General features: G+C 39.5%; 1 protein-coding gene across 1 annotated transcript; it reads right to left on the bottom strand.

Moving 5' to 3' along the window:
• Window positions 1-7630: 7630 nt before the first annotated feature.
• Window positions 7631-21814, bottom strand: LOC136207338 (benzyl alcohol O-benzoyltransferase-like). Its single transcript, XM_065998608.1, has 2 exons — window positions 21365-21814; window positions 7631-8518 (listed from the first exon to the last, which is right to left on the bottom strand). Exons 1-2 carry the CDS (start codon window positions 21812-21814, stop codon window positions 7631-7633), a joined length of 1338 nt encoding a protein of 445 aa, XP_065854680.1.
• Between the last annotated feature and the right edge of the window lie 975 nt (window positions 21815-22789).

Here is a 22789-nt window from a genome sequence, read left to right as displayed (position 1 = left end):
TCCTTCAAGTCTGCCCATACTTGTTCGGCTTTGTCTATCCACATGATGCTTCGTGCTATCGATGGGGAGAGAGCATGGTGTATCCAGGACATCACCATATTGTTGCAGCGTTCCCACTGATTGTACATGTTGTCTGTGACTGCCGGAGCCGTTATCGTGCCATCCACAAACGAAAACTTGTTCTTCGACATCAAAGCGACCTTCACGGAACGTGACCATTGGTGGTAGTTGGGTCCGGTTAGAACCTGGGAGATGAGAGCCAAAGATGGTGTTTCGTTTTGTGGGAGGTGATAAGGGCTACTTGTGCTTATGACAGGGACTGCCATTGATATTTGCTGTTAGCATCTTTTTCAGAAAGAGCAGAGTATTTGGTGTGATACCATAAGAAGATGAATGAGGTAATTTAGGCTCAAGCCTTTGTATTCTCTTTAATTCTCATTAAGGAAAAATAGCCTAACATAATACATATATATATATTGCATTTAGGTGTGCTCACCAAGAAAAGCAACAACTTTAGGGAATAAAAAGGACTAAAAGGACAAGGACATTTAGCTTCATCTACACCCTTTATTTTAGGGCTTACACTTAATGGTTGAGATTAAAAGAGGAAACGATTTGGTGTGGTGAGGTGCAAGGTACTCTATGCATCATATTCTAGAATGTGCCATTGATGTGTTAAGACCCAAATGCCCCTGTTGATGGTGAATTACCAATGAACCCTTGGCAACTCAAAAGCCTATTTCGATAAGTTCAAGGGGCGAAGTCTTCTTCTTCAAACTGTACTTCTTTTCTTCTTCTTCTACTTTGTCTGTAACGAAAGTTTGTATCCAAAGAGAAACCCTGAAGCTTGATTTATTGATCTTCATCACTTTAATTATAAGTTTGAGTTTTTAGTTCCATGATATAGTATTAGAATCTCTGAGATCAAACGGTCGATGGTTCGAGTCGTGACAATTTCATTACGACAACAACTAATTGATAGGAATATTAGTCGTAGAGAAAGTCTTGTAACATAAGAAGTTATGTAAAATAGGAATTCTCCTACTCCACGACTCTCCTGTATATATTTGTAATGCTACTATTGATTCAATATACAGAACCATATTATTCCCCCGTAACTTTATATGTTATCAAAGCCATATTAGGGTTTCAAAACCGATTATCTTAATGTCTACCAATTCTTCTTCTTCTTCTCCCTCAAACACGAACAGTTCCTCCCCCACCATGCCGTCAAAATCACATGGTTCTTCTCCCAACTCCTGCGTACATAACTTCTTATATTACAAGACTTTCTCTACCACTAATATTCCTATCAAATGAACTACCTGGACCATATTATCTGGTTCGCGTCTAACGTTGGAGGTGGTAGTGATTGAGGTTTTAAGTAATGTCCATATCTTTGGACCACTGTACATCCTTTTTTTAGTGCATTTTTGTTATTTTGCCTTGGCTTTTTTTTCCCGCCTCCCATTCTTAATACTTAATCCTTTGCAAATTATATCATTGGCCTCAGAATAGCTCCAAAAGAACAAAAATAATGTTACTGTACCTCCTTTATTTTGTGCATTTTTGTTATTTTGCCTTGGCTTTTTTCCGGCCTGCCATTCTTAATTCTTAATCCTCTGCAAATTATATTATTGGCCTGAGAATAGCTCTAAAAGAACAAAAATAATTTATCTGCAGAAAAATTTTGATCTCAATTTGAATTTGTCAGGTGATATAATAACTCCTTTGTGTGGATTGAAGGCTCCGGAATGGCCGAATGTAATTGTATTACTCCATTGCTTTTGGGGTTATAATATGTTTATTAAGGTACTTAATATTTCCTTCCGATGGAATATTAACCTTCTCCGTCGTATCTAGCATCACAAATCCGCTTACTTCCCGTAAGGAATCTTAGTATCATTTTCGGACCTATAATATAGGTGGAAACTCTTTCTCCAACACCGGCCGTGCCAAATTTGTCATTTTCTCGATTGGACTTCGAGTCGAAGGAGTACCACAATGTCATGATGGAACTTCCACGGGTGAAAGCCATGTCGATGTAGGCTCCGTCTAGAGACCTATTTATATAAGAGTGATGACTCCTAATCTAATTAGGAGAAAACTGACCATGCATTTGATTAGGAAAAGGAACCAAGAGAGTTAGCTTTCCTTATTAGTGAGGCATTATCTGCATGCCCAAGAAATCCTATTTAGGGAAGGAGTCCTTTCTAGACATTCGTCCACATGTGTATATGCTCATCCAATTATAGTTTCGGAACGTCCCAATATGGGCCTATCCCACCTACATTACTTTGTCACCCTAAAATGACAAGATGTCCTAGAGGATTGAACCCTTTAATATAAAATGTGGTATTCATAGCTACACCCAAAGAGTGAATCCATCTAACTAGTGTTTTCCGTTGACTGGACCGATGGGTCATCTATTTCCTCATAAACACAAGCCGACGCTCATGGGTTCTAAAAGCTTCAATTTTTAATTCGACAATCTGGTCTTCAATTAAATATGTGTAGATTCATTTCACCAGTACAAAAACGGGCTTTAGCTATGGTTGTTTTTCATAATTAGCTACATTCCATGACCCACACCAATACTTGGCGACGCTAAAGCTTGACGTCAGTTGAAAAATGAATACCAATAACAAAGTCTTTAGCGTCAGTTACAACCGGCATTAAAGGGTGTTATTAGAGTCGATTGTTAGAAAACAACCAACCCAATGTCATTTTTGTTATCGATAAGTTAATCGGTATTGGCGTTAGTTGTTCGAATGACCGACGGTAAAGGGTGTCATTGGGGTCAGTTGTTAGCAAACAACCGACCCCAATTACAATACATTGGCATCGGTTATCACAAGCACTCGACCCTAAAGATGTCATTGGGGTTGGTTGTTTGATACAACCGACGCCAATGTCTTTATCATTGGTGTCAGTTTATCACTTACAACTAGACCTCGCCATGGGCCGATGAGCCTGCCCGCCCGGCCCGAGCCCAGACCCATTTAGCCGAGTCTGGACACATAAAATTAGTGTTAGGCCCGGCCCGAGCCCAGGCCCATTTAGCCAAGTCTGGGCACATAAAATTAGTGTTAGACCCGGCCCGGCCCGTTATCTATATATACATTTATAAATTTAATATTTATTTAAATGTCTCATATTAATTATTATATTTTTTATTTTTTATTAAAAAAAGTTAGTATTTTATTTTAATTGAATTTTTTTTTAATATAGATATAGGTTTGGGCGGGTGGACATGGGATTCCTTTTTTAGGCCCGAACCCGCCTGAGCCCGAGTCCGACTCTAATTAGTGTGGGCTTGGACTGAGCTTGGGCTTATCAGGTTTTATCAAAAGCCCGACAGGTCCGGCTCGAGCTCGGCTCAGCCCGACCCATGCCGAGGTCTACTTACAACCGACGCCCTCGACCCCTGAGGTAAATACTAAATAACAGACAAACCGAGGATCTACATATTATATGACAGACAGATTTAGGACATGCATATAATAAAACTCACAATATAATAATAAACCCAAATAGCAGATAGAATAATTTTTTTTCATATACATATAAAAGAAACTTGCATAAATTTCACCAAAGGTGTATAGCACGTAAAAATGACCATTTCCCTTTCTTCTCAATTATTTCTATTTTTTGGTAGAGAGAAATAAGGTAGAGAGATGAGTTAGAGAGAGAAAGGGAAAGGAGGAATGGGGAAGGAGGAAGAAGAGGGTATAGAAGTAATTTTATATTAGGTGGTCAAATTTTGACTTTTAATTGGTCAAACTGCTGATGTGGTGTGTTAACGTTGCGTAATTTTTACCTACTATACACCAAAGTGGAGGTCATCTATACGTTCGTACATATTAGTGAGACAAATTAAAAGTTGTACACCGTAAAATTAGGCAAAGGTTGTACAGCATTGATGAAATTTATCCAAAAAGAGCATAAGTTATAATAGGAATATTTCTTATACATATAAACCCAATAAAGGCATCAGATACAAAAGAAATATTTCCAAAAGTATAAAAAAATATATGTCTTAGTCTCTTGATGGTTCGTTTCTTCCCGAACCACTTCTACCTATTTTTCTGCCCGAACCATTTCTTTACAAAACCATCCACGCTAAACCTGCAAAACAATACAATTTCTTTATAAAGTGAGAATTCTAACTACATTAGTTAACTCATGTTTGTCAAATAGAGCTTTATTATAAAATTGAATTACACTTAGAAAGGACAAAGAGTTTAAGACATTATACCCTCACTAGAATTGCATTGCATCCTATGAATTGATCAATTTACTAACTCAACATACTGCTTCAAATCACAAGAATTGAAATAAGAACATTTATCCTCAAATAAGTTAGCATATTACTAACTATTACTTCTAAACTTGAAACAACAAGAATTGGTAAATGATAACTGGTTACCTGGTTTTGCTTACGTGTCCAAGTCACCTTGGTGATCCAACGTCGTTGATGACCTATAAAATAGTAGTATAGGTCAGACAGGGCCGAAGTTTGGCAAACCGGCTCTGATGCCTGTGTTAGTTTATGATTTGGACTAGATTGAAGGGTATGCACTAGTTATGAGATAGTAGTTAACGTACCGAATCTTATGTCAATACTTGTTTATTTATAGGTTTTTTTAGGTTAAGCGTTTCACCACTTTAGGAATACTTGTGAGCTTAGGATTCCGTATCCCTCAAGGAATCCAAGTCCTATCAGGAATCCTTTATCACGTGGGATTCTAGAAGGTTCCTGCATTTAAGGAGGTTGAAGCTCTCATCATTACTTTTGTGCAAGCTCCTCCCCACGTGCATGTTAGCCTTCAAGATGGTGGAGATGACACCATTCACATGATGTCATTTTCCATGATATCAGATGTCCCCCTCTTGACTTTCGACATTATTTTAGGATTTATTTTGTAAAAGATATTCAAAAGAGGGCCTCTTTTTACAATTATCCCTTTCGAATTGTGCCTGTTACGCCGTAATGATTTCACCTGGCTTAAGCCTGCGCTCCAATTTACGTGTCTACTCCTCACTTGATCTAGAATCTTGTGTTTTGCGGCTCATTTATGGGGAAACGTTTTAATGATGAGAGTCTTTTCTCTTACTTAGAAACTCTTTGTTTTCCTCTTCTGTTTTATAAGTTCTATTTGTCTTTTTTCTTCTTCACTTTCTTCATTTTTCTCTGTTTTTTGGAGTTCGATTTTGGCCTTCTCAGTTTCATATTGCCCTTTTATCTTCAAAAGTTTTGTTGATTCCTTTAACTAAGTAAGTTGTTTTATTTTCACTTTGTCTATTTCTTCCTTTTGTATAATGCTTCGAGCGAGTTCATCTGGTGGGAAAGGAAAAAAGACTCAGACTCGTAAGGGGAGCAAACATAGAAGGAAGAAAAATGAAGAAGTTGAAGAGGGTAAGAAACCTAGAACTCCCCACTTGAGAAATCATGAACAACCTTCAATTTTTTATGATCTTTCTTTGACCACGCTGGTGTCTAGATACCTAGAATTTAGGGTTGCAACCTCTGACCATGTGATAAGGAAGGCGTGTGAAGGCCATTTAGGTTTTTATGAGATTTTCTTGGAGAATGAGGTTCATCTCTTATTCTTTGATAGTATTTTGGACATTTTGAGGCAGCTTGAGATATGTCTTGTACAACTCTCTCCAAACGCCTGGCTGGACCTTCTAGGTTTGGTTGAAGTGTGCGAAGACCTGGGTTTTGTGCTAACAGTCCCCTAGTTTTGACATATCTGGATTCCTTCCCTAAGGGATACTGATGATTCCTTATAGATTTCCAAACTTCCCACGAATGTGCCACCTTTTGTTAGGGATAAACCCTCAAGCAAGAAAAAGTTAAGCCTCACTAGTTCTAGATATGTCTTCTTGGGGATGAAAGAGGTGAAATTTCTAAAACCTCTCTTTATCCCCATTGGCTTTGCTTTTCGAAGCTCTTGGAACTTGATCGTGATGAAAAAAGATAGCTTTCGTGACTTGGCTCATCTTACTAATGATGAACAAAACATGCATGGATGTCTAACCAGTCTGCGTTTTTCTTTTACTCGGGAATAAATGTTGAGTCACATGGCAGAGAACAGACCCATCTAGAGGGGACAGCCCCATTACTCGTATTTTTGCAGGTTCGGAGTGAGCACTTCCTTTTATAGTTGTTTGACTTTTGATTCCTGTGTGTGCATGTTCTAACATGAGTAATGTGTGGAAAAAATTGCTAGCTCACCAATTAGCTGTGAAAAAGGCTACCGAGGAGGAGACTGAGGCAGCTCATGATTCTTCTAATTCTTTACCTAGTGGTCTAACGTCTTTACCCTTTACTTCGGGCTTGGCTAGCCGCACGGGGATGGCTGTTGAAACTTCTCCTTTTGGTGAGTTTTGGTAGTTTTTTTACCTTCGGTTATCTTTTAGATAAAGGTTTTAATACTTTGCTTTATTTTATAGTTCTAACTCCAACTGTTGGTGTTGTTGGGAATGATGTCGAGCCTTTCACAACCGTCCTTATTTCCTGTTTTGGTCCCATTAACTCTAGTGAGGCTCATGTGGAGCCTACCTCTACGATTTTGTTGGATGAGGATGAGATGTTATCTACTTTTGAAGCAGCTGCTACCGAGGCTCATGTAGTAGCACAGGAAAACGAGTTGGATGAGGCAAGGGCTCTTGTCGAGGCCGAATCAGGAAATGCTTCGAAAGAGAAGCGTAATTTCACTGAGAAAATTAAGCTACAAATTGGGGCTGAAAACTATGATCCTCAAAAGGACAAGCATTTCAAATGCTAAATTTGGTGTTACTGCTGAGCCTATTATTTGGTTGAGCTATGCACCTACCTTTTATAATTCCTTTATTTTTTATGATTTATATAGCTTGGAACAACTTAGATTTAGCTAGTTTATTTCTCTTCATTGTTTTGGTTTTTTGGTTTTTCTCTCTTCTATTTTTTCTTGTTTTTAATAAGATTCGGTACCTAGTTTCGTTCGGTGTATGGAGGGTGCCAACTTATTTAGGATGTCCCTCCTCCAATACTTCTAGCTTCCTGCCTTTACTCAAATTTTAAAAAAATTCTAATAAAAAAATAAGACATTTCTACAATATAGTATGATAAATAAATTTTGATCATGCTATATATCTAAAATATCTTCTATGTATTACAATGTTTTTTCAAATTCCTTTTTATTAATCGAATAACTAGCCACTTTTAAATATGAAATATTACATGAGAAACACATATTTGATTATTTGCAATTATGCATACATATCAACACAAAATGATTTCTACAGTTCAAATCATTCATTTTAAGACAAACTTTATTGATGAAATTACAATTCTTATATATAATATATTTATTTTAAATGATATATATATTTAACTATTTAATAGCAAAGGAAAATTACATTAAAAACAAAGAAAAACTCTGAACCCACCCTACCAATGTGATTCGAACCCATGACCTCTAGGATCATAGGTAAGCTCTCAACCAACAGGCTAAGAGTTTCACCATAAAGCCCTATAAGAGTTGAATTCTCATAACTAAGAGTTTTTTTTGGTTCTAGACTGAAGATATATACCTCTCCAATCCAGAATATGATATATAAGTTGATCGACACAGCAGGCGCATCAAACGTAGCATTTTGGGGAGTTGTCTTTCAATAGATTCTTCAACTCCTTAGTGAATCTATCCATGGCTTGGATGGGCAAAGAAAGAGGCACTAGAATTCCATTTTCTCCATTAGTGTTTTGATAGGGAACCAAATAGCTTCCCATAGTTGGAATAACTCTAGCAGGACCACCGTAAATAGCATTTCCCCATCCAAAATCGATTTCTCTATATCCTAATCTCATATTATCAGACATTATGTAGGTCCCTTCCACATGAAACAAAGGCCTTCCTTTACTCACTAGAGTATCAATGGCAGATTGTACATATTCTTCACTTACATTATTTTTAGCCTTTTTTATTAACCCCAATGTGTAGTCTAATGGATTCTGAACCAGATCTTCAGCGGTCGATGTAACCGTGGAAAGTAAAAAACCATTCCCGTAATAGCCTTCTGGTAATAAAGCAGGGTTGAATCGTTTACGAACATTCACAAGACATATCATTCTCATAATCTGGGTTGGGTTTGGTTGAAGTGAAATGGTACGGCATTTCCACATACATGAAGTTAATATTTCAAAAGTAGAAGAAGGAAGCATGTGTGGAGGAATGAATTTTTTTATTATAGAAAGTTGTTTGGATTCAAAAAAGAAAGCTCGTTGGACTAAATCCTTAAGTGGAAGTGGAATTGTTGGATTGTTTTCATATTCTGGGTGAGAACATGTTGGATTTGGTGGATTTCTAGCACTGAGAACATGTCTTTCCCATACAGGTACAATAGAGGGAACTTGTTTCCCTCTTGCAATTTCTCCCACTGCAGTCATGAATTGGACTAACCCAGGCCCATCGCACATTGTGTGGTTGAAACTTATAGTGAAAACAAAACCTCCACATTTAAGACGTGTTACCTGTTAAGGAGCCATTTTAAACTAACAGATTAGTTAAAGGCAAATAATTAATATCTTTAATTATTCAATGTAAATGCCCTCTAGGCTTGAATCATATAAAATGCATACCATCTTACCATTTATTGAAATTTAATTAATTACCTCTTAATCATAATATTGCTAGTTACATTATAGTCTCTAAACTTCATTTCTCAATATAAAAGTCCTTTAATTTTTACATTACTTAGGCCCCTGTTATTTTTTACTTAATTTCAGTATCAGTAATTTCAGTTCAGTTCAGTTCAGTTCAGTTTAAGCAGTTCAGTTCAGTAACATTTAGTTCAGTTCAGTTCAGTTTAGTAGCATTCAGTTCATTCAGTAATTTATCGTTATTTATTATAATTCATCATTATTTATTATAATTATAATTATTTTTATATAATTATATATATTATTTATAATTCATCATTATTTATACACAATTTATAATTTATTATATATATAGTTTATCATTATTTATTATAATTATAATTATTTATATATAATATAAAATTTATCATTATATATACATAATTTATCATTATTTATTATAATTATAATTATTTATGTATAAAAATTTTCATTATATATATATAATTTTTCATTATTTATTATAATTATAATTATTGGTTGCAATTTGTTTGCAAATTTTGCAAGAAGTAAATAAGTATTATATCAATATGTGTATGTTACAATGCTCTACAAAATTAACTATCTCAATTACATTTTAATTTTTTTAATCATCTTTTTCGACTTCATCTATTATTTCACCTATTATTTTTGAAGGGTGGGCATGTAACCATACCTTAAATTTCAACTATTTATTTATTTATCATATAGTTCAAGTGTTAATTTAGTTTTAGATTTAATAATATTTATTTAGTTACATTCAATTTTATGAAATTTTGTTATTAAAACTGACTATATTTCTAAAATTTTAGATTAATTTGTCAAATATTTATATAGAAAGAACAATACATCAAAATTTTATGGATTTTTTGAGTTGGTTGTGTTTGTTGGATTAAAGACTGATAACTTGCCGGATCCGATTTGATATTCTCTGCCAGAGTTACCTGCAAAACAGAACCGGAGACAGGATCTCCGGGAAAACTCTCCGACGATCAAGTCAGTTTTTGTAAGAAGGTTGGTAATTTGACAATAGTATTGCGGGGAAAATTGTGAGCGTACCTTTTTCCCTCGTTCTTAAGGCCTTTTATAGGTGTTTTTTAGGTAACCGCCGAGGGCGGTTACTCCTTAGTGGGCCACGTTCTGAGGGCGGTTCCCCCTTTTTAGGCCATGTCCCTTTCGTGGCTTTCATGGCAACGAACGTGGTTCTGAGTGGGAGTCTTGATGCTCCGTTTAGGAATTCGGGGCGGTTACTCGCTTCACCCGTTTCCGCTTATTCGGGTCCCATTCGGGGCGGTTACTCGCTGCGCCCGCTTCCTTTATTCGGGTCCCATCCGATCTTAGACCATAGGTCTAAGTATGGGCTGGGCCTGCGAAATGAATATGACCCGGTTTAGCCTCGCGGGTCATCACATGCCTCCCCTTTAGTTTGATACAAGAGCCCTTTAGGGTCTGTTCATAGGGGACGCTTCGTTTTTGCTTGTCTATTCAAAATTCAAAAACTTGTGAATTTTTCCTCTTTCGTTATTTCTTTTCCGGCGTCATCTTTTCCGGCGTTGACCTCTTATTTCCGTCATTTCTCTGTGTTGTCTTTCCCATGTAAGTTTTCCTCTTCATAATTTGTACCTCGTTCGGCTTTTTACTTCTGTTTATTTCTTTTCCTCAACATGTCGAACCCCGACCTTGACTTCGCACCGTTCGATGAGAGCTACGTCCGCGAGGTTTCTCATGAAGTTGATGAGATGGTTGATGAAGTTTCAACCAGTTCTCATGGGTCTGATTCCCACCTCTCTGACTTCCTCCACCTGGTGAATATAACCGACGAGGGTCTAGGTTTTGACCCTAAGAAGTTGATTCCGCCACCTGTCCCAACCCCCCGTTTGTTACCAAAGAGGGACAGGTCGGGAAGCCTAGTTTGTCGCGAGACCATTGAGGATTTGCGGGTGCAATATCCTTGTCTCCAAGGTCTCGAGACCATCATTCCCGGGGAGGATAGAGGACCGGGCGATTACCCAAAGGGGTATTTCACCATTTTCGTCGCCCAGATTATCTGCGGCTTCACTTATCCGCTGGCGGATGAGATTGCTTCCATCCTCGGCGGTTACGGAATCGCACCCGGGCAGTTACATCCAAATGGATGGGCCGACTTGACCCTGGATAAATTTCTGGCGGATTGTTTGGAGGTTCCTTTCTCGCTTAAAATTTTCTCCAAGCTTCATCATTTCAAGAGTTCGGCGGGGTATTTCACTTTCATCCGCCAGAGCGGATACTATGGTTTTGGAGAGAAACTGAACAAGATCCGCGAGTAGGATCGCTCTTACTTTTTTATCAAGTTTAATGAGGGAAATCCGAACTTCCTTCGCCATTGGGGCCGGCCCAATGTGAAGAGTTTGAACTTCGGTTATCCCAGCGAGGAAGAATCCACCGTCATCAAGTTCCTGAAGAGTACCCCTCCTTTTGTATGGACATATGATCAGGCCTTCCATATGCTAAGGAGCCGAGTAGCGATTGCCTACCGCGAGGGGGATCGCGTGGTCTATATCCCTTATCGCGTTTTTGTACAAGGTACTTTTTATTTCCAAGTTGATGATTTCTTTTAACCCTTTGCAGGGGTGATCCTTTATCTCAAATCGCTGCAGATCGGGAGGCTAAAGCCCTAGCGAGAAGGAAGAAGCGGATGGCGGGAACCGCCTCCGTTGTAGGGGCGGATTCTTCTGGAGGAACGATTCCTTCCATTGAGGCGGCTTCTCCTGTAAGGGCCTCCGTTTCACAAGGTCCCGCTTCTGCCTCCGAGGATCTTCCTTTGACGAGGAAGCGGAAGATAAGTGCGGATACAGAGTCTTCTCGTCCCAAGAAGAAGAACACCTCCGTGTCCCTTACTGTTGGCGGTACACCCGTATCCGCCTCATCCAAAGGAAAGAGCAGTACCCCAATTCATGAGGTATCCTGATCTATTCCCTCTTTCTATATTGCTACTTTTTTCCTCATGAGCTATCTGCTGTTCTCTTGATATTTTTCTTTACGCCTTTGCAGCCAATTCCCGACATCAGTGGATGGTGGACTAGGACCTTTGGCATGGCCGTGAGTTTTTCTTGCAAGGACATTGTCTCTTCCATATGCAATGTCCTCGGGCGGCTTCCCTCTGCTTCCCGTGTGCGCGAACAAGTACCGCTCCCTACTGCTGTGGAGGGGATCGAGAAGCATTCTGTAGAGGTATATTGTTGCTTGCCATTCTCTTTCAAGGATCTTGCGTCCATTGTAACCGCCTATTTCTATTCGCCCTTTTTTATTCGTGGGCCGTCTTATATGCAGATTATCAATTTCGCTGAGGGCATTCTCCGAAGGGATGCCAAGCGAGCCAAGGAGTTGGAAGGTCTTGGTACTGAATTGGCGACTCAGAAGTCGCTTTATGATGATGTCCAAGGGAAGGTGAAGGTCCTAGAAGGCGCCCTTCAGAAGGCTGTGAGCGAGAAGGAGGAGGCTCTTAAATCTCTTCAGGCTAAGTCCGATGAGCTGCGAAAGGCCCTCGATGATCTAGCTGATTCCAAGGAGACACAAAAGAAGAGGGCTGAGGAAATTCTGGCTGAAGACGGTGCCCGCATCTACTGGTATGGGGAGCGGATTCATGCCGCTTATGAGCATGGACATCAGGGTCTCGTACTTAACCGCCCTAAGGTTCCCATCCCTGAAAAGGATTTAACTGAGAAGTGGGACAAGCTGGAAGCCGAGGATGCTGATATGGATGAGGTACTCCTCTTAGATTGGAAGAGTTTTCAGGAATCTCCAATTATCGGCGAGATCCCTACCCAGAATGCGGAAGAAGGGGCACCGCATGACATCTCTCAGCCTGAGCAAGAGGTACCGCCCTCTGAAGCAGTTATTGATTCGAGGGTTGAGGATTCGCTTGAAGTAGATCCGCCCACTGGAGGAGATGAGGGAGTCGTTGGAGGCGAGGAAAGCAATAGGGGTGAAGGAGAGGAAGTTGTAGCATAGTTTAATTTATATTTGGACTTTTTGTATGTAACAAACTGCCCGTATATATTAATTTTCTTTCACTTGCCGCTTTGCCTATACGTGCGATTATTGTCACTTTATTTTCATGTATGATCCTTGCCTTTTGCCGACTTCATACTTGTAATTCTTCATAGTAATTTTTGCTTTCGCTAGGGTGGCCAAACCCTTTTTGCAATTTTTGAGTATTCGTTTATTCGCTTAATTTTATGCCTTACTCTGTTATTTTTCTTTCGAAAATAATATAATCATAAGGTTAATCATAAGGTTTTGCGAGTGATGCGTAATCATGCATCCGCCTTTCTTTAATAGGCAACACATTTATGTGTTTTTTGAGTTTAACCCTAAGGGTTTTGCGAGTGATGCGTAATCATGCATCCGCCTTTCTTTAATAGGTAACACATTTATGTGTTTTTTGAGTTTAACCCTAAGGGTTTTGCGAGTGATGCGTAATCATGCATCCGCCTTTCTTTAATAGGCAACACATTTATGTGTTTTTTGAGTTTAACCCTAAGGGTTTTGCGAGTGATGCGTAATCATGCATCCGCCTTTTCTTTAATAGGCAACACATTTATGTGTTTTTTGAGTTTAACCCTAAGGGTTTTGCGAGTGATGCGTAACCATGCATCCGCCTTTCTTTAATAGGCAACACATTTATGTGTTTTTAAGAACAATCCGCATTCGGGCGTAACATATTGAATAAATGTAATAATTGAATACCTTTATTGATAAAGAGAAAAGGTTTATTACATAGGTACACCAACTGTGTGGGATCAAAGCCTCATTAAAACCTTTTATCAGAAAACCCAATGGGAAAAACTCATAAAAGGAAAAAGAGTACTCGTCATTTCCTCGAACTACTCGGCCTTTTTATATAGGCGTAGATTCTCTAGATTCTAGGTGCGCGGGAGCTTCTTTCCGCTCATTTCTTCTATTTCAAAAGTGGCTGGTCCCAGCTTCTTGGATACTTTGTATGGTCCGATCCAGTTGACGCCCAGCTTGCCTTTGCCATCTCTGGATTGTATTTTATCCGCTTTTTTCAAGACCAAGTCGTTCTCGTTGATTATTACTTTTCGCACTCTTCTGTCATGATATTTCTTGATTCTATTGCGGTATACTGCCATTCGCATGTAAGCTTTTTCTCTTCGTTCCTCCACAGAATCCAAAGCATCTCTAATGTTGATAGGATTTTGTGTGTCGCAATAATAAATTATCCGATCTGTGGGCGACTTGATTTCAACAAGTAGGACTGCTTCGGCTCCATAAACTAGCAAGAAAGGTGTTTCGCCTGTTGCTGCCTTTACAGAGGTTCTGTATGCCCACAACATATGGGGTATCTCATCCGCCCAACCTGTTTTTTTGTCTCCTAGCCACTTCTTGATGCCTTGAATCATGGCCCTGTTGGTAACCTCCGTCATACCATTCGATTGGGGATGGTTTACGGAAGAAAAATGATTTTTGATCCCCATGCTTTCGCAGTATGCTTTGAACTTGGCACAGTTGAACTGGGTGCCATTATCGGTTATAAGCTTTTGCGGGATTCCAAATCACATGATAATGTTCTCTCGTAAGAACTCGATCATTCGCTCAGGTGTTTGTGCGGTTACTGCCTCCGCTTCTACCCATTTGCTGAAGTGGTCAACTGCGACTATCAAGTACTTCCTTTTCTTTGTCGTTTCTGGGAATGGACCCACTATATCGATTTCCCATGTTGCGAATGGCCACGCCGTCATTATAGCGATTTGTTCGGCTCCGGGAACATGCTTTTCATTCGCATGTATTTGACAATTGTGACATTCCGCAACCATCTTCTGGGAATCTTCCACCACCTTGGGCCAGTAGTATCCCATCAGTTTGACCTTTCTTGCCAACGCCGCCGAAGCTTCGTGCGCGCCACAAATTCCTTCATGTAATTCTCGCAGCACGTAGTCTCCTTCGTTGCGACTAATGCATTTCAACCATGGACATGTGTACGATTTCCGATACAAAGTTCCATCCCGAATTGAGTATCGAGCTGACTGCCCAATTAGCTTTCTGGCTAAGCTCTTATCAACCGGTAAATCTCCCTGCTCCAGATATTGGCGAATGGGCATCCGCCAATCTTCATCGTCTTCCAGTTCTTCGATGACCATAATCTGATCGACCTCGAATGCTGGTGCCGATTTTATTTCCAAATTGCATGCCTTTTGACTCCATGGTTCCCTACTTGCCGCTGCTTTTGCCAATTCGTCAGCCTTTGCATTTTGGCCTCGCGGAACATGCACCATCTCCCAAACGACTCCCTTGTGCGTTAACTCTTGTGTCAATCTGCCGACTACCTGATGGTATTTTACTAGCTCCTCCTGTTTCACCAGATAATTTTTTGTGATCTGGTTTATCATGAGTTTGGAATCGCTGTAGATTACCACTCTTTCTGGGGTGAGTTCATTGAGCAACTTCAATCCGCATATCATTGCTTCATACTCTGCGGCATTATTGGTAGTTTTGAAAGTTAATTTTGCTGCATAGCACAGGCGAATAACCTCCGGGCCCTTGATGACGACTCCCAGCCCAGCTCCATCTGTAGATAATGCCCCATCTGTGTACATGCTCCACTCTTCTTTTTGTGCCTTCGGACATTCATCGTCATCCCAGGTGAATTCGTTCACGAAATCGGCGAGTACTTGGCTCTTTAGCGCTGGTCTCCCTTCATAGCGAATATCGAATTCTCCCAGGCGAATTGACCATTCCATCAACCGGTCGGATGCATCAGGTTTCTGTAATACCTTTCGCATTGGGATGCCAGTTCTCACAATGATAGTATGCGCCTGAAAGTATGGTTTCAATCTAGCCGCCGTGGTTATCACTGCGAGGGCCATTTTGTCCAACTTCGAATACCGGAGTTCTGCATCCTTCAGGACTTTGCTCACGTAGTACACTGGATATTGTTGCCCTTCTTCTTCTCGCACCATCACAGTGCATATCGCCATGTTGGTGACGGATACGTAGAGAAATAAATCTTCTCCATCCTCCGGCCTACTCATTAAGGGCGGATAACACAGTAATCGCTTTATCCCCTCGAATGCTTCTTGACAATCCGGCGTCCATTCAAAGGACTTGGATTTTTTGATGGCATTGTAGAAAGGTAGACATCTCCTAGCTAAGCATGATATGAATCGCCCTAATGCCACCAACCGCCCATTTAGTCTCTGTACTTCTCTTATGCTCCTCGGCGTTTTCATCTCCATTACTGCTTTAACCTTCTCGGGATTCGCCTCAACTCCCTTGCCGCTAACAATGAAACCCAGGAACTTTCCCGCTCTTGCTCCGAATGTGCATTTCTCTGGGTTCAATTTGAGGCCATATTTGATTAGCACTTCCAGGATTTCTTTGATATCCTGCGGGTGGTCTTGCATTTTCTTGCTTTTGATGATCATGTCATCAACGTAGATCGAGAAGTTCTCGCCGGATTTGTCTGAAAATATCTTGTTCATCATCCTCTGGTATGTTGCTCCCGCATTTTTCAATCCAAAGGGCATCACCTTGAAGCAATAAGTCGCCTGGTGAGTTATGAACGATGTTTTGATTTCATCCGCCTTCTCCATGGGTATCTGATGGTAACTGGATTTCACGTCGGTGAATGATAAAGCTTCATATCCTGCAGTTCCATCTACCAATATATCAATGTTAGGAAGCGGATACATATCCTTCGGACATGCCTTGTTCAGATCTTTGAAGTCGACGCACATTCTGTACGTTCCATTTGGCTTTTTGACTAGCACCACATTGGCTAACCACTCCGGATAGGTGACTTCTCGAATTGCATCTGACTTTAGCAAATCCGCCACTGCTTTTTCAATCGCCTTTTGCCGCTCAGGAGCATGTCCTCTCTTTTTCTGTCGCACTGGGGTTGCACCTTTGTCTACATTCAAATGATGGGTTGCTACGTCTGGACTTATTCCTTTCAGTATTTCATTTGGGGCGGCAAATGCCGACTCATATTGGACCAGCACCTCGGCAATGGCTTTCTTCGTTTCTTCGGGGAGGCCCGTCGCTATTCGCACATTTTTGTCGCTTGAGATGGCGAATAGTTCCGTTTCTCCCAATGCTTCCGCTGGCAACTTCTCCTCTACCCTATCTTCCTCGTCTGGCTTTGGTTCAAGTGACAATGTATAGGCCTGTTGAGATACAAGTTGATCACCTTCAACTATGACTCGCCCTTGGTGTGTTGGTAAATGTAATGTTAAATGCTTCATTGAGATGAGCGACTCCGTTTCTGACAGGAATGGGCGTCCCAGAATTATGTTGTAGGCCAATGGGAGATCAACAATTGCGAATCCTAAATCACCTCGCCATTTTAGCTTTTTATCGCCCATTTCTGCCTCCAACACCACCTGTCCACTTGTTTGAGAGGATTGACCCCCAAAACCTGTTACATCCATGAATGTATGTTCCACTCGCTCGTCATTAATTCCCAACTTGTTGAATGCTGTCCGAGTAATAACATTACAAGAACTGCCAGTATCAATAAGGACCCGCTTGACGTCCCATCCTTCTACAGCCATTGTAATCACCAAAGCATCCGCATGCGGCTCCGTGATTCGCGCGAATGAGTAATTGAGGGCATCCCCCCTATGAGTGTTGCTTTTTCGCTGTTCACGGCGAGCTCTTTTTGTTGGAGGCTCATAAATCCCGCCGGCTATCACGTTTATCACTCCTTTTTTCTGCTTCTTTTCGGGCCTTGCCTCTTCTTCATGTGGTAACGTTGCTTTCTCGTCACTAGTCTCCTTTCGTACAAATTGATTCAGCTTGCCCCTTTCGATCAGCCTTTCAATCTCCTTCTTCAATTCATAGCAATCGTTCGTGTCGTGGCCGTTCAATCTGTGGAACCTGCAATATTTGTTAGGATGTCGCCCCAAACTGGTTCGACCTTTTACCTCGGGGAACCGCACATCCTTCTTCAGGGGGCTCTTTTCGATCCAAAGTAACACCTCCTGGCGAGTCGTGTTTAATGGTGTCTGATATCCGCCACTTTGAAAGGGGCGATCGCCTCTTCGAACAAAATTACTTTTGGACTGGGTCTGGCGCCGATTGTCCGAAGTGGATCTAGCGGCATCTCTTTCTCGCCGGGTTTGAGCCCTATGTTCCCTGTTGACATCATCCACTTCCATGAATTCCTTTGCTATTTTCATGAGTTCGGCCACTGTGCACGGCTTGTTGCGGATGATTTCCTCCCGCATACTCCAATCTGTGGTTCCATCTGCCATGATGTTGCGGATGCTCACGATATCCGGGTTTTGCAATCGCACCAGAATATCGTTGAATGCGATAACAAATTCCCTTAGGGAATTATAGTTCCTCTGTTTGATCTCCTTTAGCTGCTTATCCGTCACATCCGCTGCTTTACAGCCCACAAATTTCGCACAGAAATCCCGACTATATTGATGCCAATTGTGAATAGATTCTGCGGGTAAAGATCGAAACCAATCAGATGCGGCTCCGCCCAAAGTTATCGAGAATAACCTACAAATGATGCTTTCACTCGCTCTTGCAACATCCATTAGTTCTCTGTAGTTCCTGACATGAGCCTTAGAATCAGAATTTGGATCCCCATAGTATTTAGGTATCGCGGGCGCTTTGATTCTGTGATCTGGAATGAATTCCCGCAACGAAGGGGAAAAAGGTGAATCGCTCTGGACCTCTGCTCTCGGCCTAGGCGAGTACCCCATTCGCTCCATCATGCTTCGTAATTGATCTTCTAAGTCAATACCGGGTATTCGCCGGACTTCTTCCATCCGCTGCTGGTGAATTCTGGGTGGCATCCACTCGCCCATCGGTGTTAAGACGTGTGCCTGTTGGGGGACTAACCGCTGTCCCGTTATAGGATCAAAGTTCCATGTGTGCTCTCGCCTAGGAGTCATCAACTCCAAATGTCTGTGAGGAAAAGGTTCCACTTGCTGTAGCGGAAGAGTGCCTTGCACTCCTGGCAACGGTTGGGATGGCTTCCAGGTCAGATGTATCGTCGTAATGAGATCTGGGTGCGAGTAGTTGCTCGGGTGGCTGTGTGGGTTTGTGCGACTACTCTGGCCCACTTGATTTGGCGCCTGAGATGGCTGCGGGAGGGCCGATATGATAGGAATAGTCGGTGATTGTGTTGAGATAACCACATGTTCTTGAGGAGCAGCCGCCACGGCGGTATTGTGTTCGGCGAGGGCAGTTAGTAAATTAATCATTCGATCTCCAGCCGCCTGGCTCATCTTCGAAGCCAAGACTTGTCCTGCCATCTGCACGAAATCACTATTGGACATTTCCATCTCAGTTTGCACTTGGACTTCCAATAAGGGACTCAATTGTCCCGAAGGACCCTATGAGCTAGGCACCACAGGCTGTGTACTTGCAGGTTGCGAATTCGCAATCCGTGGTCCCCTGGAGTTCATACTGGTTGATCTAGTGGTAACGCTGGTTGTTCGTGATGGTTCTGACATGTTCTTCGCGTACCTTTAACCAAATGTTGGTAAAAAAGGTCCACGTTCACCGCACCAATGATAACTTGCCGGATCCGATTTGATATTCTCTGCCAGAGTTACCTGCAAAACAGAACCGGAGACAGGATCTCCGGGAAAACTCTCCGACGATCAAGTCAGTTTTTGTAAGAAGGTTGGTAATTTGACAATAGTATTGCGGGGAAAATTGTGAGCGTACCTTTTTCCCTCGTTCTTAAGGCCTTTTATAGGTGTTTTTTAGGAAACCGCCGAGGGCGGTTACTCCTTAGTGGGCCACGTTCTGAGGGCGGTTCCCCCTTTTTAGGCCATATCCCTTTCGTGGCTTTCATGGCAACGAACGTGGTTCTGAGTGGGAGTCTTGATGCTCCGTTTAGGAATTCGGGGCGGTTACTCGCTTCACCCGTTTCCGCTTATTCGGGTCCCATTCGGGGCGGTTACTCGCTGCGCCCGCTTCCTTTATTCGGGTCCCATCCGATCTTAGACCATAGGTCTAAGTATGGGCTGGGCCTGCGAAATGAATATGACCCGGTTTAGCCTCGCGGGTCATCAAAGACTTTATTATTATTATTACTACTACTATTATTATTAGAACGATTATTATTATAAGCTTATTTGTTTTAATTGTTATTATTTTTAAAATCTAATATTATCATTATTGTTAAGTTTAGTTCAATAGTATTCAATTCAATTCAGAGTTTTAACTTTATAGTCTATATCAACAAAATTCCTTTAAAAAAAATTAAAGAAATAATGATAGTAAATAAATACTTGGCTATAATTAAAGTCCATGTCAATATTTTAATTTTGAAAACCCAATTTTAGGAGTTTTTTTTAATTAACTTATTATTCTATCTCTTTTAAATGACATTTTTTTTATCTCTAACTACTACCTTTTACTTAAACAAATATTGTTTTGTTCCTTAACTAAAAATAAACTAATAACTTGGTAAATATATTCATCTAGCTACATTTTTAGTTGTAAATGTCAATTAATAAATTTAAATTTTCTGTTATGTTTTTGAAAATTATGTTCTATCCAAATTATATGGATTATAATTAATATTTAATCTAATGAATATTATTGGAAACTTTATAAAATATTAGGTTTTTTATTTTAGTAAAATTATATTTCGATTCAAAATTATATGGATTATAAATTAGTTGGTATATATTATATAATATCTAATATACTATTAGATTTCTAAGTTTAAAATTCTTGATCCAACATTTAGGATCATAGATGAAGATCTCACTTTTATTGGTAAAAGTCTAAGAATAATTTCATTGTTTAAATATATTTTTACGTAATAAAAAGACTTAAGTTAACATGTGTATATGACTTATTTTTTTAAGGTGAAAACAACATGAATTGTAAAATAAAATAAAATAAGATAGTCATAAAATACTAATGTCATTTATTTGTCATTTTATATATTGTTTCATCTTAAATTAGTACTTTATTTATCCTCAATTAGAATTTTATTTAAACTAATTGAGGTATCAATTCAGTATTTGAGATAAAAATAAAGGGATAAATGTAAAAATACTTATAACGTTGACATATATGAGTAATTTACTATTAACGTCTAAAATGGTGTAATTTTAACCCTGATGTTGGCTGTCAAAAGCAATTTTATCCCTCAATAATGAATAATTCATCAAGCTCTTTTCTCACGGTGAATCTTGTCATCTTCACTCCACATGTATGTCATTTTATTAGTAACAGATCACAAACATTTGTATACATATGAACAAAACAAAATGTAAAATACTATATGTTATATACGAGTTGGATAAATAAAATTTAAAATCCAAAAATTTTGTCAAGTTTAAGAATATATTAATCTTCAATTCTATTATAAAATTATAAAAAAAAAATCCAACTGATATATATGTACCTGATACAAAAACAGATCTGTGTTTTTTTAATGATGTATGAAGTTGACATAACTTGCCAACGTGCTTTCGGTTGCCAACATCATTAGTAAAATGCATCATTTTAGATGTTACGTGTAAAATTAATCTTAGTTGTCAACATTAGGGGGTAATTGATACCATGAATATCACCCTGATCTACTTGTAAATTGCAAAATAATTCTGTTAATATTGTTTGTGATTTTGCTGTATACAAACTCAATCATCACATATCCTTCAACTTCAAATTTCACAAAATATAGACCAGTATTTGTAAAATTCAGCATGTATATACCTGAATAAGCAACAAAGGGGAGTTGAGCACTCCATCAGAGCTACGGACATTAAAAAGGAAGTCCTCCAAGTAAGGAGATGGAGGGATAAGTGAATTGGCAGATTGATGAAGAGTAGTATCAGCATCAGCTTCAATAAACAATACACCTTCACCGGAACATTCCACTACAAGCTTGCGAGTAGGACCAACTTCTCTAAGCCTACCCGCAAAAGGATAGTAAAATACAAGTGTTTTAGAAATTGCATGTCTGATTAACTCAACAGGGTCTACTCCTTCCATTGAGGAGTTGTGTGGATAGACATGGATTATAGGAAGATGAAATCTCAGACCATCTTGGTCATCTATGTCTGATAATGCCTTCACCTCATGTGGTGTGGCCTTCGCCGGACGGATAATTTCCGGTTCGCGTCTGTGAACCTTGAAAGGTTGAGAGATACATGATACGTTCATTGTAGTAAATACCAAGTGCAGCAGCTATAGTGTTTATGTTTTTCTGGTTTTATAGAATGGGAAAGGATAGTTCTTACAGTAAATATTTTATACATTTTTACACAAAAAATACAGTGATTAACTTGTATGTAGTAGACGCAGTTGTTAATTGATGTTTGGAACGTTTGAAATAGCAGCTAAATAACAGTCAAAACAATCTTTTTAAATTTGGAATAAGGTAGTGCTAAAATTGATATGGTCAAGATGGTATCATTTCGTATGTTAGGATTAAATCTGTAATTCTTCTAAAACATTACCTCAATTGGTACAACAGAGTAAGTTTGTGCAAAGCAATCTCAAGTTTGATTTCCATTAAATATATCCGCGAATAAGGTGAGGGGTCTTATTTATGACTAAGCCCTAAACATGATTATTTCCCTATGACATATATGTTTTTTTATACCCAAAGTATTAAAAAGCCTCCTAAAAAACGGAAATCATAGTACAATTTCTCTTAAATATGAGAACAAGTACTGAACAGCATAAACCAAGTAATATGGTTCATGTTAGACGTTTGAGTTAAGTAATGTCCATATCTTTGGGGACCACTGTACTCCATTTTAATTATATTATAGCTTATCCTTCTATCTTGTACAATTCGAATCCATCCTCCAATTCTTTAAGATGGCTCCTTGCGTGATAAAGTGAAAAATATTCCGTCAAATAAAAACGAGCAAAATAATTAATAAATTTAACGGGGTTTACTCTTATGAACTCGAGCCATTGACCGTTTGGTTCTAGAGGCTTTAATACCATGTCATAGAACCGTTTTAGCTAAAAGCTCAAGCTGATAGTTAAGGCTCAATCATAGATCTTATATTAATCTCCCACATTCACAATCAAACTCGAGATTAAATTTTTCCACTATAAATAGTAGGTGTACAAAGAAGGTGTTCTCTAGATAACTTTCTACAAAAATTGAGATGAAACTAAAAT

The sequence above is a fragment of the Euphorbia lathyris genome, chromosome 9 (assembly GCF_963576675.1).
Source record: "Euphorbia lathyris chromosome 9, ddEupLath1.1, whole genome shotgun sequence".
In the NCBI taxonomy this organism is placed as follows: Eukaryota; Viridiplantae; Streptophyta; class Magnoliopsida; order Malpighiales; family Euphorbiaceae; genus Euphorbia; species Euphorbia lathyris.
The sequence above is the reverse complement of the archived record's forward strand: the minus strand, read 5'-3'. Positions and strand labels throughout refer to the sequence as shown.